This window comes from Oryza brachyantha, chromosome 12 (assembly GCF_000231095.2).
Source record: "Oryza brachyantha chromosome 12, ObraRS2, whole genome shotgun sequence".
Taxonomy (NCBI): domain Eukaryota; kingdom Viridiplantae; phylum Streptophyta; class Magnoliopsida; order Poales; family Poaceae; genus Oryza; species Oryza brachyantha.
The window spans coordinates 740052-755513 of NC_023174.2; the positions used below are offsets into that span (position 1 = coordinate 740052).

General features: G+C 38.8%; 3 protein-coding genes across 4 annotated transcripts; 1 reads left to right on the forward strand and 2 right to left on the reverse strand.

Moving 5' to 3' along the window:
• Window positions 1-926: 926 nt before the first annotated feature.
• Window positions 927-5565, reverse strand: LOC102705300. Its single transcript, XM_015842700.2, has 3 exons — window positions 5341-5565; window positions 4741-5022; window positions 927-3518 (listed from the first exon to the last, which is right to left on the reverse strand). Exons 2-3 carry the CDS (start codon window positions 4850-4852, stop codon window positions 1291-1293), a joined length of 2340 nt encoding a protein of 779 aa, XP_015698186.2. The 5' UTR covers window positions 4853-5022; window positions 5341-5565; the 3' UTR covers window positions 927-1290.
• A 297-nt stretch (window positions 5566-5862) lies between these two features.
• LOC102705581 lies at window positions 5863-10254 on the reverse strand. 2 transcript variants are annotated; one of them, XM_006663685.3, is made up of 3 exons: window positions 10119-10254; window positions 9748-9954; window positions 5863-8652 (listed from the first exon to the last, which is right to left on the reverse strand). In XM_006663685.3, the coding sequence occupies exons 2-3, from the start codon at window positions 9857-9859 to the stop codon at window positions 6152-6154; spliced, it is 2613 nt and encodes an 870-aa protein (XP_006663748.2). In that variant the 5' UTR covers window positions 9860-9954; window positions 10119-10254; the 3' UTR covers window positions 5863-6151. The 2 variants fall into 2 exon arrangements, with proteins under 2 accessions (XP_006663748.2, XP_040385200.1); XM_040529266.1 differs by having other exon boundaries at window positions 9748-9976.
• A 3779-nt stretch (window positions 10255-14033) lies between these two features.
• On the forward strand, window positions 14034-15334 carry LOC102706053 (methylesterase 17-like). The gene is made up of 3 exons (XM_015842705.2): window positions 14034-14264; window positions 14407-14547; window positions 14748-15334. Exons 1-3 carry the CDS (start codon window positions 14034-14036, stop codon window positions 15018-15020), a joined length of 645 nt encoding a protein of 214 aa, XP_015698191.1. The 3' UTR covers window positions 15021-15334.
• The last annotated feature ends 128 nt before the right edge of the window (window positions 15335-15462 follow it).

Consider the following 15462-nt stretch of genomic DNA (forward strand, 5'->3'; position numbering starts at 1 on the left):
GCCAGGGGATGGAAGAAGAGAGATGATGACAGATGGACCCAACGTGTTAACTCAGCCAATTGACCAGGTAAACGAGCCACATTAGCAAAAACCACCTTCAAAACTACCGAGGGAGTTACTTTGCACCGGTTTGTGTAGTTCGGAGAGTCAAGATATTTAATTTTATGGTCAAGAAATACGAATTAGATTAGACATATATTTGAGGGAGTCAAAGTGAAATCATTCTTTTTTATTTTGCTACTGCATGGGCTTGCTGAAATGTCACCGGAAACCATTAATAATGCCTTCCTGTGCTTTACTGTAGGCTTTTAGCCTGTCGACAGCCTGACCCTGCATAGCTACACCGTCACATGCTCCTTTCGTTCCACACTATAACATTTTTTTACTAATAAATCTAAACATATATATTAATTTATTAATAATTCTAAACAAGATTAAAATAATCTTATAATGTAACAATTCTAAATAGATTAAAAATATCTTGTAGTGTAGAACCTGGTCCACTATATAGCATCCATGCCCATTACAATGGCGAGTGACAAGAGCAGATGCATCTGACAGTTTCACGAAAGACAAACGACATTATATTGTCCATTACACGTAACAAATGAATAAATGATGGTTACATGAAGAGTTGTTGGCTTGTTGCGTTGTCCAGCTTACTCAAACAAATCAGACACCAGATCAGAGCCACTGATTGTGCCGCTATATCTGTTCACCACTGTCTTTTAACTTTTACTTATACTTATAAGCTAAAATTTAAATTTTTAACTTTAAAATTAGAGTTGATTTTAAGATTTTTTTCATAGTTTATTTTAACTCTTGATTTTTATAGTTATAAATATGTATATAAAAGTTTATTCGTAAATTGTTTTTATTTATAAATATATCGTTTGGTTTTTATTTAAAAGCGAAAAGATGACCCCCGTTGTGTGCAAATATATACGGAGTAAACAAAGATCTAGTACAAATAACTGTTACAATCTTGTCCTACCAAATATACACGGCTTTATGACGAGAATAAAAGATTACGATACCTTAATTAGAGAATAGCTAACCAATGAGCTTCAGAATTAATGGTCTAAAGTCTTCTAAAAGACAAAAATAATAATTTGCATGCAAATATGTCCATTCTTTGTTCATAGTCACAACTTTGTATTCTCCTCCAAACTCCAAAACTGCTGGTCCTTCCTATCATGCCTGGTAGTGATCAAAAGGTCACGGATTTTTTTCTTCTGGATACTCTGTTGGAAACTAACACCATGAATTCAGAAACTATCGTATCCATCATCAAACACTCTGATGTGCCGCTAACAACTTGTTTACTGAATCATACCCCATGAGCCGGTGAAGTGCTGAATCTGACACCTTCTTTCTACTTCTTGAGTCATCAATGGCTGGTCTAGTTCTACCAGAGAAGCTTCTTGAGAATGAAGCTCCACATTCTTCGCTTATGCTCACAGGGTCTCCTCTTGAGCATTCAGCAGAAATCGAATCTGCATCCTCCATCCCAATAACCCTATTGTGGACAGGCTTGTTTGGTTGATCTTCTTCATTACTGAGCTTTGTATCTTCACTATGTGTAGCAGGAAATGATAGTACAAGGGCCTTGGAGCACCGACCGCATTGGAATTTACCAGACTTCCTTTTCAATACATAGATATCTGATGGCACTTGAACCAAACTGAAGCAGCCATTGCAGACTGTAAATGGGGAAGCACCAGACAGAGAACGCAAAATGTGTTTCATCACTGCACGTTTCTGCTCTTCATAGCTCGAACTAAGTGACTCCTGCTCAAGAACTGTGCTTCCCGCATATGAGGATTGATAATATGAATTGAACTCATGTGAACTGTAACTATAGGGGATAGGTGGTTGCCTATGTCCAATATCGCGGTACGAATGAGATGGTGAATAAGGATCTGGTGATGGGTACCTTGGTGGATTTTCGTGATCATAATAGGAATCAATATGATCAGAACCGGGGATAGAATCAGCATCATAACCACAAGAATGTTCATCATTGTACATGTTTCCCAACCCTTTCTTGCTAGAAAGCCAATTTAACTGATCTCTTAGGTCATCCATCTTTTTCAGGCGCTCAAGTTGATCAATTCTGTTGAATTTGTTTGATAGACTATGTTCCAGGATCCCATGACTCGGTGAGCCCCTTGAAAGGGAACTTGAGGTCCCATCCATTTGAGACTCGATAAAATTTTGGATTGACCAAAGATCTTCATAATCAAGTGATAATCTTTGACAGAGTACTCTACCTTTATATGTGTTAGATTTTTTTTCTTTTCTCTTATCGCAGCTAGGCGGTAGCATGGCACAAAATTTGTTGTTTGACAAATTTGAAATAGCAGCAAAAGTTCCACTATTAGCTTCAGCATGGTTGACCATGTTGGTCTCTTCTGGATGCCCCTCTTCCATTTCTTCTGTATCAACAGATGCCAGCTCACTTTGTTTGAAACTTTGTCCAGATTTGAGATGCTCATCATCCAATGTCAATACTCTTTCTTCATATGAATTAGCATCACTTGCATCCAAAATGTGCTTTTGTTTACCATCCTCATCCAAAATGTGATTTTGTTTACCATACCCACCCAAAGTAACCATTTCAAAAATATCGTCATGTGCGACCATAATGTCTTGGTCTAGTGGTTCTTCGGCGTCACTAAAAGACATCTCTAATTCTTCAATCAATCGGCCATGAGGATCTGATTGAGGGGCGTCCTTGATTTTTTTCCCCCATGAAAATCTGCAGCTACCCATTTGCGAACATAGATCATCATAAAGTTCACTATTTTCTGCTATAGCCACAAATTCATCTTCGCCGTCGCTGATTGAAAGAGACCTCATCAATTCTTCAATTAGATCTTCATGTGATTCAATATGAAAACCTTCATACGGATGGAATATGTCTTCAGAATCAGTTTCTTCATCAGGTCGGTTACTTGCAACTACCTCTTGGGAGGTCACATTATTGTTAATAGTACAGTTATCCTCAGCTAAGCTCTCTAGTTCTCTTGTAAAATTACTGTTAGAACCAGCTCCGTCCAAGTACACCATGCTTCGGGTGGTAGCAATTTCATTGTTGATGCTCCCATCATCCGTAGCGGAACCTTTTTCACTATTGATATTTCCATCATTTTCGACATTCTCTACTTTCTTCATTGAGTCAAGACTTGAATCAGATAAACAACCTTTATCTTCATCATGTATGTCTTCAATTCTAATATCAGAATTGCCAGAATCCCAATCAACTAAGGAAGACTCGATGTTAACATGCTCACTTGAGTCGATAATATTGCTAGCGGACATAATTCTTTCCTCTCTTGAGAAGGCAATCTTCTTCTGCAGCACACCAGGTTGTGCATTGGAGGATGGTAAAATTTCCTGCTCATTTGTTCCAATCATTTTTTCACTCTGAATGTCTCCTGTTGAATTATTTGAAAATCCATTGTGTTCACCAGATTCTGTATTAGCATTCACTGTTGATGCAACTCGATTTTTTGCTGCACATTAGATACCAATAATTATAAAAATTGTACACGAGAAACAGAAATATTTATATGTATTAATTGGAGGCTCTCCTAAAAGTCACTACATTAATCCTAAGAGATAAAATAGCTAGAATTTCCCACATCAATCAAAAATTCTAGAAAATCTCATGGATAAAAGGAAAGATCTTGACTGTCAAATTCTTTGCTTATATGTAGTAGTTGTAGCCTATAGCCCAGACTGAATACATACAAATTTACTGCAGAATTACTTTGATCAGGATTCGTATGATTGCTGGCCTTCTGGTTGCATGCAAGATATATCTGAATCAGACTCTGGTACAAACGGACCGATCGGTTAGTACCAGAGAAAGATAGTACTAGATGCTGAAGATGACATGAGACCAGACAGCTCGCTATTATTGCAAGCTGAGAAAAAACGGCATCCAAGCTACAGTCATAGCTCACTTTACATGTCACTCAAAACTGACAGTTCTTCATGGGCACATAAGATGCATGAAGTTCCTTAATTCAATAACTACTAATTATCAACATACACTACTGCAAAGTTCAGAAAAAAGTTTGTGCTGCGGTCCTACATGGCGATGCACAAATATGCATGGATGTGGCACATAAGAAAGCATGTTTGTATGGTGAAAAGAGAAAATAGTGAAACTATTTTTGTCTCATCACGAATATATGTTAAGATAAATATTAATGATATTCTTAATTTCTCTAAAAAGTTAAAATAGTGATGTTAACTAAATTTAAAAGGTTCATGTGTTGTATAGTATTCTCCAACACAAATGCAATAATCGAGCTACCTAATTAACTCCCTGAAATCTAATTTGATTTTGGTGAAAAAAATAATAGAGGTTATGGGATATATAATGTCATGAGTTAAGGTGTAATACTCAGTTATCCATGCGTATATGCAGAGCCACCAAACAATACAAAGAAAAAACCCACCATGTATGAAAGTATTTTAAAATTTTGGCACATAACCAGAATTGTATCCAGCTATGGAATGCAAAATAATGTTGATAGTGTGTGTGTGTGTGTATATATATAATTTAGAAACTAATTCTAAAAACTATTTTTCTGAACGAATAACATATACCATTTTTATAAATTCTAGCCCACACACGGTCAAAAAATAATTGTAGCCTGTGCGGTCTACTGGTTGATGAGTAGTATATCTAACGAGGAAACTGAAGGAAGATTAAATGATTGTTACCTCTAAGAACAGTACCACAACCACCACAGTGGTAGACAGCAATGGATGGATACTCTACAAGAAGCTGGAGGCATCCTGGGCATCTGACGAAACGAATCTTAGGAGCTTCCATGGAAATGGTACTTTTTGAGCAACTGGTCAAATATAGAAACTAGATGCACTTGACAAAATGGCATCCATCATTCTGAGCTATCGATCCATTCCTTGGCATTTGGCAAGGTGCAGGAATGCATGGATTATAGGAACTCCATTAAGTGTTCCTCGCATGTTAGGCTCAGTAATCTACAGAAGCAAGCAGGGAAATTTTTAGGATTAAAAATGTTAGAATTAAATGGCATAATAAATAACACAGCACCAGTATCATGGTCTAGAAAATATATGGGAAAACAATTATATCGGGGGTCAATTAGTCCACAGAAGCTAGATTAGGTTGAGTAATCAAAAATGGCTGGCAAATGAACCTAAGAACATCAGCCATCCAATGCAAGAGAGAGGATACATGGATTGGTCAAGTTCATGCAGCCGTTCAAAACCTAAAGGAGATACTAGTTCGGGGCAATGGAATTGAAACCAGATAAGAGAAAGAAGTAAAAGTCGCACCTTTCTTGTGCAGATCTTCCGGAGCTGGTTTCTCAAGAATCAAACATCTTTGCCACCTGTCCTCAGCCCCAAAGGAGCAAGAACCAACAGTTCAACACGACGAACTTGAGATAACACTGAGGAAAAGAAGGGCATTTTTGTCGGCGGGGGGGCACAAGGAAGAGAAGCTTATAGTGGCCACACTAAAAGGTAGGAGAAACGAGGAGCAATCAGCCAGCATGGACAGGGACCAAATCAATTCTGCTCCTTGTTATTTTCTTCTTTTGTGGATGGCAGGAGATACACGGAGAAAGAGAAGTCTGAACTGCAGATTGATTGGGACTAGTTGCCTGATAGAGAAGAAGAGATCCAAGACTAGCAGCAGGCCTGCACCTCACCTGTTACACCAGCCAAATGATGGTTACACTTGCATTCAGAGCTGTTGCCTTGTTGAGTTGCCCAACGTACTCACACAAAACAGACAAAAGATCAGGGGCACTGATTGTGCCGCTCGATTTGGTCAGTGCAAAATGTATACAGAGCAAAGAAACAGTATGTATTAACAAACATATGGCACAAGTAACTGTTACAATCTTATCCCACCAAATATACACAGCTTTACAGCAAGAATAACAAATTACTATATACCTCAATCAAAGAATAACAAAACTCCAGACTTGAAAGAACAAAATCTTCTGAAAGACAAAATAATAATAACTTGCCGGCAAAGTGTCATTCTTTCTACATAATCACAACTTTGTATTATCCTCCAAACTCCAAAGTTGCTGGCCCTTCCTATCCATGGCAGGAATCAAAAGGCTACAGAAATATATCACAAATTCTTTCTTCTGAATACTCTGTTAGAAACTGGTACCATGGATTCAAAACTGTCGTATCCATCATCAAACACTCTGCTGTGACGTAACAATTGGCTCGCTGAATCATACCCCATGAGCCGGTGAAGTGCCGAATCTGATGCCTTTTTTCCACTTGTTGAGGCATCAAAGTCTGGTCTAGCTCTACTAGAAAAGCTTCTTGAAGATGAAGCTCCATACTTTTCGATTATCCTCATAGGATCCCCACGCAGTTCAGCAGAAAAAGAATTAGCTCCCTCTATCCCATCAACTGTATAGTGGAGTGGCTTTTGATTAAGCTTTGTATCTTCACTATGTGTAGCAGGAAATGATAATACAAGGGCCTTGGAGCACCGACCGCACTGGAACTTAGCAATCTTCTTTTTTGATACATAGATGTCTGATGGAACTTGAACCAAATTGAAACAGCCATTGCAGATGGTAAATGGGGAAGCACCAGACAAAGAACGCAAAATGCTTTTCCTCACAGCACGTTTCTGCTCTTTGTAGCTCGAACTAAGTGACTCATGTTCAAGAATTGTGCTTCCCGCATATGATGGCTGATAATATGAATTGAACTCCCATGCACTGCAGTTATATGGGATATGGGGTTGCCCATGTCCACAATGATAGTGTGAATGAGTTGGTGAGAAAGCATCTGGTGGTGGGTACCTTGGTAGATTTCCATGATCATAGTAGGAATCAATAATATCAGAATCAAGGATAGAATCAGCATCATAACCACAAGGATGTAGTTCAATGTGTTTGTAGCTACTCTGCTGCTGAAGGTGCCCAAGGCCTTTGTTCTTGTACCTATTTCCTAACCCTTTCTGGCTAGAAAGCCTATTTAACTGATCTCTTAGATCATCCATCTTCTTTAGCCGCTCAAATCGATCAATTTTCTTGAATCTGTTTGATGTATTACGTTCCAGGTCCCCATGATTCGGAGAGCCACTCGAAAGAGAACTTGAGGTCCCATCCATTTGAGACTCGATAAATTTTTGGATTGACCGGAAGTCTTCAGAATCCAGTGACAATCCTTGGCGTAGTTCTCTACCTCTATATATGTTAGATTTTTCTTCTTTTCTCTTATTGCAGCTAGGTGGCAGTATGGCACTAGCATAAAACTTATCATCTGACAAACTGGAAAGAACAGCACCAGTTCCACTGTCTGCCTCAGCATGGTTGAGCACGTTGGTTTCTTCCGGATGTTCCTCCTCCTTTTCTTCTGTGTTAACAGTTGCCAGTTCATTTTGTTGGAAACTTTGTCCAGATTTGATATCCCCATCATCCATTGGCAGTACTCTTTCTTCATATGAATTAGAACCACCTGCATCCAAAATGTGATTTTCTTTGCCATCCTCTTCCAAAATGCAGTTATATTTATCATCCTCATCCAAAATGTGATTTTCTTTGCCATCCTTTTCCAAAATGCAGTTATCCTTACCATCCTTATCAAAAATGTGATTTTCTTTACCATCTTCATCCAAAATGTTGTTTTCTTTACCATCCTCTTCCAAATTGTGATTTTCTTTACCATCCTCATCCAAAGTAACCTTTTCTACAATGTCATTGTGTTGGATCATAACATTTTGGTCTACTTCTTCAGAATCACTAAAAGACATCTCTAATTCCTCAATCAACCGGCCATGAGGATCAGTTCGAGGGGCATCATTCATTTTGCTCCCTGATGAAAATCTGCAGCTGCCCATTTGAGAACGTAAAGCATCATTAAGTTCACTATTTTCTTCTATATCCACAAAGTTGTCTTCGTCATCACTGAGTGAAAGAGACCTCACCAATTCTTCAATCAGATCTTCATGTGATTCTACATGCAAACCTTCATATGGCTGAAATCTGTCTTTTGCACCAGCAGATACATTATTTGATTTACACTCAATTTCATCATCAGGTCGGCAACTTGCAACTATCTCTTGGGAGTTCACATTATTATTGCTAAGAGTACACTTCTCCCCAGCTAAGCTCTGTGCTTCTCTTAAATTACTATTAGAACCACCTCCGGCCATGTGGACTATGCTTTGGGCGGTAGCAACTTCATTGATGATGCTCTGATCATCCATAAAGGAACTTTTTTCACTATTGACATTTCCATCGGTTCCAACATTCTCTGCCTTCATTGATTCAGGACCCGAATTAGACACAGTTCCTTTATCTTCATCATTTATGCGTTCCATCCTCATATCAGGATCGCTGGCATCCCCATCAACTAAGAGACAATCAATGTTAACATGCTCACTGGAGTCGATACTGTTGCTAGACGATACAGTACTTTCCTCGCTAGCAAAGGTAATCTTCTCCTTCACCACACCAGGTTGTGCATTGGAGGATGGTAAAATTGTCTGCCCATCTATACAGATCAATTTGTTGTTCTGAGAATTCCCTGTTGAGCTATTTGAGAATTCATTGTGTTCGCCAGATTCTACATTAGTATTCACTACTGGCACAACTCGATTTTTTGCTGCACAATAGATACCAGTAGTTATCAAAATTGTACACGAGAAACAGAAATATTTCATATACTACTTATAGGCCCTTCTAGAAGCTCCCACATTAATCCTAGATGGATAAAAGGCTACACATTGTCACGTTAAGCTAAAATCCATCGAAATTCCACATTAATCAAGAAAAAGAGAAAACCGTAACCATCTAATCCATTTAACAGGTATATACTAAGTATAGAATCAATCTCCTCAATTTGGTGTGCTGTACAGCTTAAGGCTTATATTAAAAGAAAAATTCATGCCAGCTACAGCTCACTATGAGTAAGCGTAAGTACGTACGTGATTAGAACTGTGGAACAATAACATATCTACAGCGTGTTATATCTTGCTATGTACGTATCTAGATGAAAACAAAACAACTGCTCTGCTCAACCAAGTTAACATGATTGGACAACAAAACGTACATGCTTGAAGCTAATTTTTAGCATACTGCCAGGTATGTCACAGGAATCAAATACCTTAGCAATCTGTATTTGCAGAATTATTTCTAACTAAAATTTGCTGCTGAATTTGTAATCCAATGGAAAGTATGTGAAATTAATTTATTAATCTTCCATTTAAAGAAGTAAATAAATGTTTTGTCAATCAAGTAGTGAACCGGTACTGTATGCAGTTTCAATTTGGAGATAAGACTTCATACAATAACTAAAAGTATAATGGTAGTGTAAATTTGGAACTAATTTTTTTCAAAAACAAAAGATGCTGCATTCAAACATAAAAAAACCATGTGAACTGCGGATTTTCTTTTTCAAAGTTCAGCATACTTAAAGAGATTGTAGATTGGTGTGCAACCTAAGAAAATTCATGTACTATTATGAAGCATACGCTCCTCCATGTTCTGTGATCAAAGCAATGCATGAAGTATTAGCTCATCAGGAAAGAAAAAGGAGAGCCCATATCTTCCATTAAATAATCAAATTGGCGAGGAATGAAATATATTGGTTGATAGCATAGAAAAGTATATAGTCCTAGATCAGTAGCCCGAGCATGTGCATGGGTTGATGACTAGTATATCTAGCGAGGAAACTGAAGGGAGATAAAATGAAAGTTACCTCTAAGAACAGTACCACAGCCACCACACTGGTAGACGGCAATGGATGGATACTCCACAAGAAGCTGGAGGCACCCTGGGCATCTGACGAAGCGAAGCTTAGGGGCTTCCATGGAAATAGCCTCGCTTGACTCTTGAGCAGCTGGTCAAATAGAGATGCACTTGAACAAAATGGCATCCATCATTCTGATTCGTTGCAGGGGCGGATCTATTGTGGAACAAAAACGAACCTGTGATTAAGGGCGAATTAAGCCAGATCCAGAAGAGAGGCTATCTAGGGTTCATGATGCAGATTTTCAGAAGAGAACAAAGTAGAGTGCGTGGATAGATAGAGAGATGAAAAAAAAAAAGAGGATGTGGATGGATGCTCACCGGTGAGGATGAAGGACGACAGCGCCCCTGCTCGCAGCGCGGGCGGCGGGAGGAGAAGCCCGTGGTGGGCAGCCGCGAGGTAGAGCGCGGAGGGGAGGAGAGGGGAGCTCGCCGACGGCTGTCCCTGCCGCCTACGGGAGAGACAGACCACGGAGAAAAGAAAGATACGTGAGGGAGACTGATCTGGCTACATTCAATAGAAAAAGGCAGGGGCATTACCGTCTTTTCCGGTGGCTGGTATGATTATAATGACGTTGCAAGAAAATGCCTACATATTACGATAAAAAGTACTAGTACTACCCATCGTGTTCTTTTTTTATTTTATATATAAGCCCAACTTTGATGAACAATTAACTGTAAAATTAAAATTTTACTATTGTATAAAATATGTAACAGATATTGTACTGAAACGATGTTGGAACACATGATTTACTTTTAACCAGCACTAAGGGAGTATGTATGAAGCAATACTTTGTTTTCTTTGGTCTAACAAAAACTCACTTTAATGACTTCGTTGATTTACTGCCACGCATTTGACTATTCGTCTTATTAAAAAAATTTATTTAATTATTATTTAGTTTATTATGATTTGATTTATTACTAAATTTATTTTAATTATAACTTATATTTACCTATGTTTACACAAAAATATTTAAATAATATGTATAGTTAAATGTATGTCAATAAATCAATAATTTCGTCTATTAAAATACGAATGGAGTACTGTGTTACCGGGGGAGCAATATACTTGACGGCAAAATTAAAACAATTGGGAGAGTACATTCCACCGGTTTGGCGTCAATTGGCTTGAAGGATTAAACAAGTTTAACTTTGTAGGTAATAATCAGTTAGCAAAATGGTACGAGAAGCAAAAGGTAAAGAAGATTACTTGGGCATTAATGGGTAGCTCAAGTTGGTGTACCTGGTAAGGACCAGACTCCAGAGTGAGGATTAAGGGTTGAGAAATGGAAGGAGAGGGATTAATGAAATGAGAAGATTGGAAGGACAAAGGAAGAGGACGAAAGGAGGTGTTGGGAATAAGACAAGCATGATGCGTGATGAACGGTGATGGGGACTCAACTGCCTATGGCCTATGGACCATGATGAGTTCTCTGCCCTGTTTGTGCAAGTCATGCAAGTCTTTTCGGTGTTGCTAGCAGTTGGTAAGCAAGTACTAGGCCGTGTTCGGCAGGGCACAGGAAAGTTAACTTACCTGACACGGAAAATATAACAGATTAGTACATGATTAATTAATTATTAAATAGACTAATATGATTTTTTAAAATAACTTTCCTATAAATTTTTTTTTAAAAAATACACCGTTTAACAGTTCAGAAAGCGTGCGTGTGGAAAACGAGAGTATTAAGTTAACTTGGAGGGGTGAAACAACGCGGCCCTACTATGCTTCCCTCGTGCATGTGTTTCGTAGTGACGATGCTCACCCCATCTTATGCTTATAAACTAAAATTTTAATTTTAATCTTAAATTTGGAGTTGATTTTGATACTTTTTATTAAAGTTTATTTTTCATCCTTAACTTTTAGATTGCTAATATGCGTATATAAAAGTTTTATACATAAATAATTTTTATTTTACAAATATCAGTGACGAATATAAGATTTTAGCTAAGAATATATCTGCCTAAATCCCTTTTAGCAAATTGGTAACAATTGTAAAATTAATAACATGATTTGAACGATATATATACACTAAGTAACACGTATTTGTATTTATTTGGGGTTTTTTAGGAATACGTATATATATTGATATATATTGAGTATGGAGTGTAGGAGCTCCGCCCTTATTAGTCTTAGTAATATGTCGTTTGACAATAATCCAGTTGTGCCCCCCCTCTCTCTCTCTCATCGATCACATTCACAGATTGAATAATTGATAGTTAGTTGGTGCCGACACTAAATTAAATCTGTGCAACTTGTGGGAGAATAATCGGGCGTTTCATTCAGGTTTGTACACCTACTGTCCACGTCCTCGCAATCTCTAGCTTCTCAAGATTTTGGCGAGCGCGACATTACAACCCATACATTTGGTAGAGGACATTAATTCTGGTCGGTACTTTGAGAGCTAGTTCATGCCAAATATATATATGTGTGTGCAAAAATGAATTTTAATCATATGGCACAAATAGTCACAGGACGAGCTTCTCCGGCCAGTTTACACTTTACAGGCCACTCAAGCCCAAACGAAAGTAGACCTCTATATTCATAGTGCATACTATGAGATGGAACTGGCCCGATTTGGTTGGTTTGCTCTAATTGCAGCGTAAAAATTTCATGGAAAATTTCAGGATTTCGTATTTATGTTTGTGCAGTATATATAGAAGCCCATTACTTTTCTGTTTGAGCCCTCCCTTTTCATTTCCGACTCAAATTGCTGCCCAAGCCAAGTAACACTGCGTTCAGCAACTGTTTAGTTATCCAGCGCAGAAAAAAACACAGTAAAAGATTAATACATTATTAATTAATTATTAGTTTTAAAAAATAAAAAATAGATTAATATGATTTTTAAATAACCATTCCTATAGAAAATTTTCAAAAAAAACACCATTTAGTAATTCGAAAAGTGTGCACGTGAAAAATGAAGTAATCTGGGTTAGGAAGAGAGTGAGAAGAACATGGCCTAAGGCACCATTTGATTCAAAGTAATTTTATAGGATTTAAATCAAAGGAATGAACCCTATGAAATGCATCCTCCTATACAAGTTTTGGAAGAAATTTAGTAAGAGGTTGAACCTCATAGAAAAAATCCTTTAAGTCTATATCTCTCATCAAATTCCTATGTTTTTTCTATGGTCCAATCAAACGGCTATTTCTACGTTTTTCCTGTGTTTTGCAATCCTCTATTTTACACCTATATTCCTGTCAGAATCCTATATTTTTCCTATTCCTCCATTTTCTTTTCAATCCTTTATTCAAAGGGGCCCTAAATAAACTTAACAGGCCGGATGGGCCAGGTCAAATGCTAGTAGATCAATCCATGTTGGGCTCCCCTAAGTTAATGCGAACTTTTGGCTAATGGGCCAAACCGGATCAATCATCGTGTTTCTTGCAATGTATATCTTCTTCTCGATGAGATTGAAAAGATGACCAAAGTCGAGATGCAAGATCCTTTTATCTCGTTGTGTCGTCAGTGAGCTGCTGGACCTGGAGTACATACGTGCAAGAAAGAGCAGCTTGAGTTGACAAAACCCAGCTAGATATGATATTTCATCGGAGGAAACCAAGGACCTTGCCGGCCGTGTCCAGTTGCTTCATGCTCTCCACACCCGTTACTCCGTGGCCTTTTAGTGAAATTATGTTAGCCTCGTAATATTTTGTGTTGCTCTTTTAAATAGTTAGGATTTCTTTGGATCACAGGAATTTTACAGGATTTTTAGATGAAATAGTTTAATTTGTCTATTTTCCCTTTAAAAATCTTTCAAACCGAAGAAACCTTAGCGATAAGTTACAACTTATTAATCATGTTGTTCTTTTCTGACAAATAAGTAAAACCTAAGAGGATACAAAAGTTTAAAAGAATAAGAGACGCACGTACGCGATGTGGCAGCTGTAATCCACTATCCATGGCAGCCAGCTTAATTGCATATATTTGTCATTTGAAAAGTAATAAGACCGCGTTCGTTCGTATCGCCTTGAAAAGCCATATTCTATGCCTTTTCAGGTGTATGTTTACTAAGTTGTTAAACGGTGTATTTTTTATAAAAAGTTTATATAGAAAAATTATTTTGAAAATCATATCAATTTATTTTTTAGTTTTTTATAATTAATTATTAATATGTTAATTCACTGTTACGTTTTACGTGCCGGTTACTTATGCAACCCAATAACTATATAAACATCACAGAAACGTAGACATGAGCAAACAATCAAGCGCGTCAGGTACGTTTCTGACTCGTTGAATGGACGCGGTCTCGGGCGGCGGTTTTTCCGAGAGGAAAACGGAGCACTTCGTGCTCGTGCACGGCGCCGGTCACGGTGCATGGTGCTGGTTCAAGCTCCTCTGCCTGCTCCAGAACTCCGGCCACCGCGTCTCCATCGTCGACCTCGCCGGCGCCGACGGTGTCCGCTCCTTCGACGACTACAACGCACCGCTCCTTGGCCTCATGGCCGCCTTACCGGAAAGCGAGAAGGTAGGCGATTGATTTCAGGCTGCATGCGTATATGTTGTTAATCCTCATCGTTGCACACTGCTCCATCTACATCTTTTAGTCGACTCCAACTTACGTCAACGGTCAACCATGTAAACTGATGCTCCATTGTCTTCTTTGTTAGGTAGTTTTGGTTGGGCACAATGCAGGAGGTCTAAGCGTGGTCCATGCAATGCACCTGTTCGGTGACAGGATTAAGCAGGCAATCTTCATCGCAGCAACCATGCTTCAGTTCGGTTACCAGACTGAACAGGACATCAAAGAAGTGATTCATCTTTCCTTATCTCAACGACGATTTATCGTTCCACTTTGCACTGACTAGAGTAGTAGGCACATATATTGCAAAAAATGAGTCCAAAATCATTATTATTATTGTTCCACTTTGCACTGACTAGAGTAATCAGCCTGGTCTCCTCTGAGTAAATCTTGTTGCACAATGATTGTCTAGTTGATGGTTTTCTCCAGGACTCTGCACTTGCTTCCATTCTACTCCGGCCATGGCCGACGGCGCTGAGCACGGCCAGGTTTGGCAGCGCCGCCGGTGAAGGCGATAAGAGCGTCATCAACAGGGTGCCGCGCGTCTACATAAAGACGGCGAACGACCGCATGGTGAAGCCAGAGCAGCAGGAGGCGATGATCAGCCGGTGGCCGCCGAGCGAGGTGATGACCATGGACACCGACCACAGCCCCTTCTCCGCGCCTGAGCTTCTCTGCAACCTCATCATCAAGTCGCTGTGACTACGCCTTGCATATTCACAATCCAAACTAAACAATTCTCTGCTGCATGCTGTAACTGCTGATCTCCCAGGACTCGTCTTACACAATTCTGCAATATGTGATGTTCACATGTCAGTCAAGACAGTTACCATGCAAATCAACAAGGGTCTAGTGGTTTAAATTCGTTTTATTCCACCTCAAAATATACGCTCCAATTATTGTACATCAACATGGACATATATCACGGGGAAAATATGCACACAGGAATAATAACAGGATATGTATTCTGGGGAGTTTGTTATCATGATGAGCATACATCTATTGAGAAAAAAACAGCAAGAGGATCGTAAGGAGAAAAAAGGAAAACATCCTCCGATAAGTTAGTTCGTCCATTAGGAGAAGAGGCTGAACGCCAAGCACAATGCAGGGAGAAAAACAAGCTGGTCCGCACGCTATTTCCTGA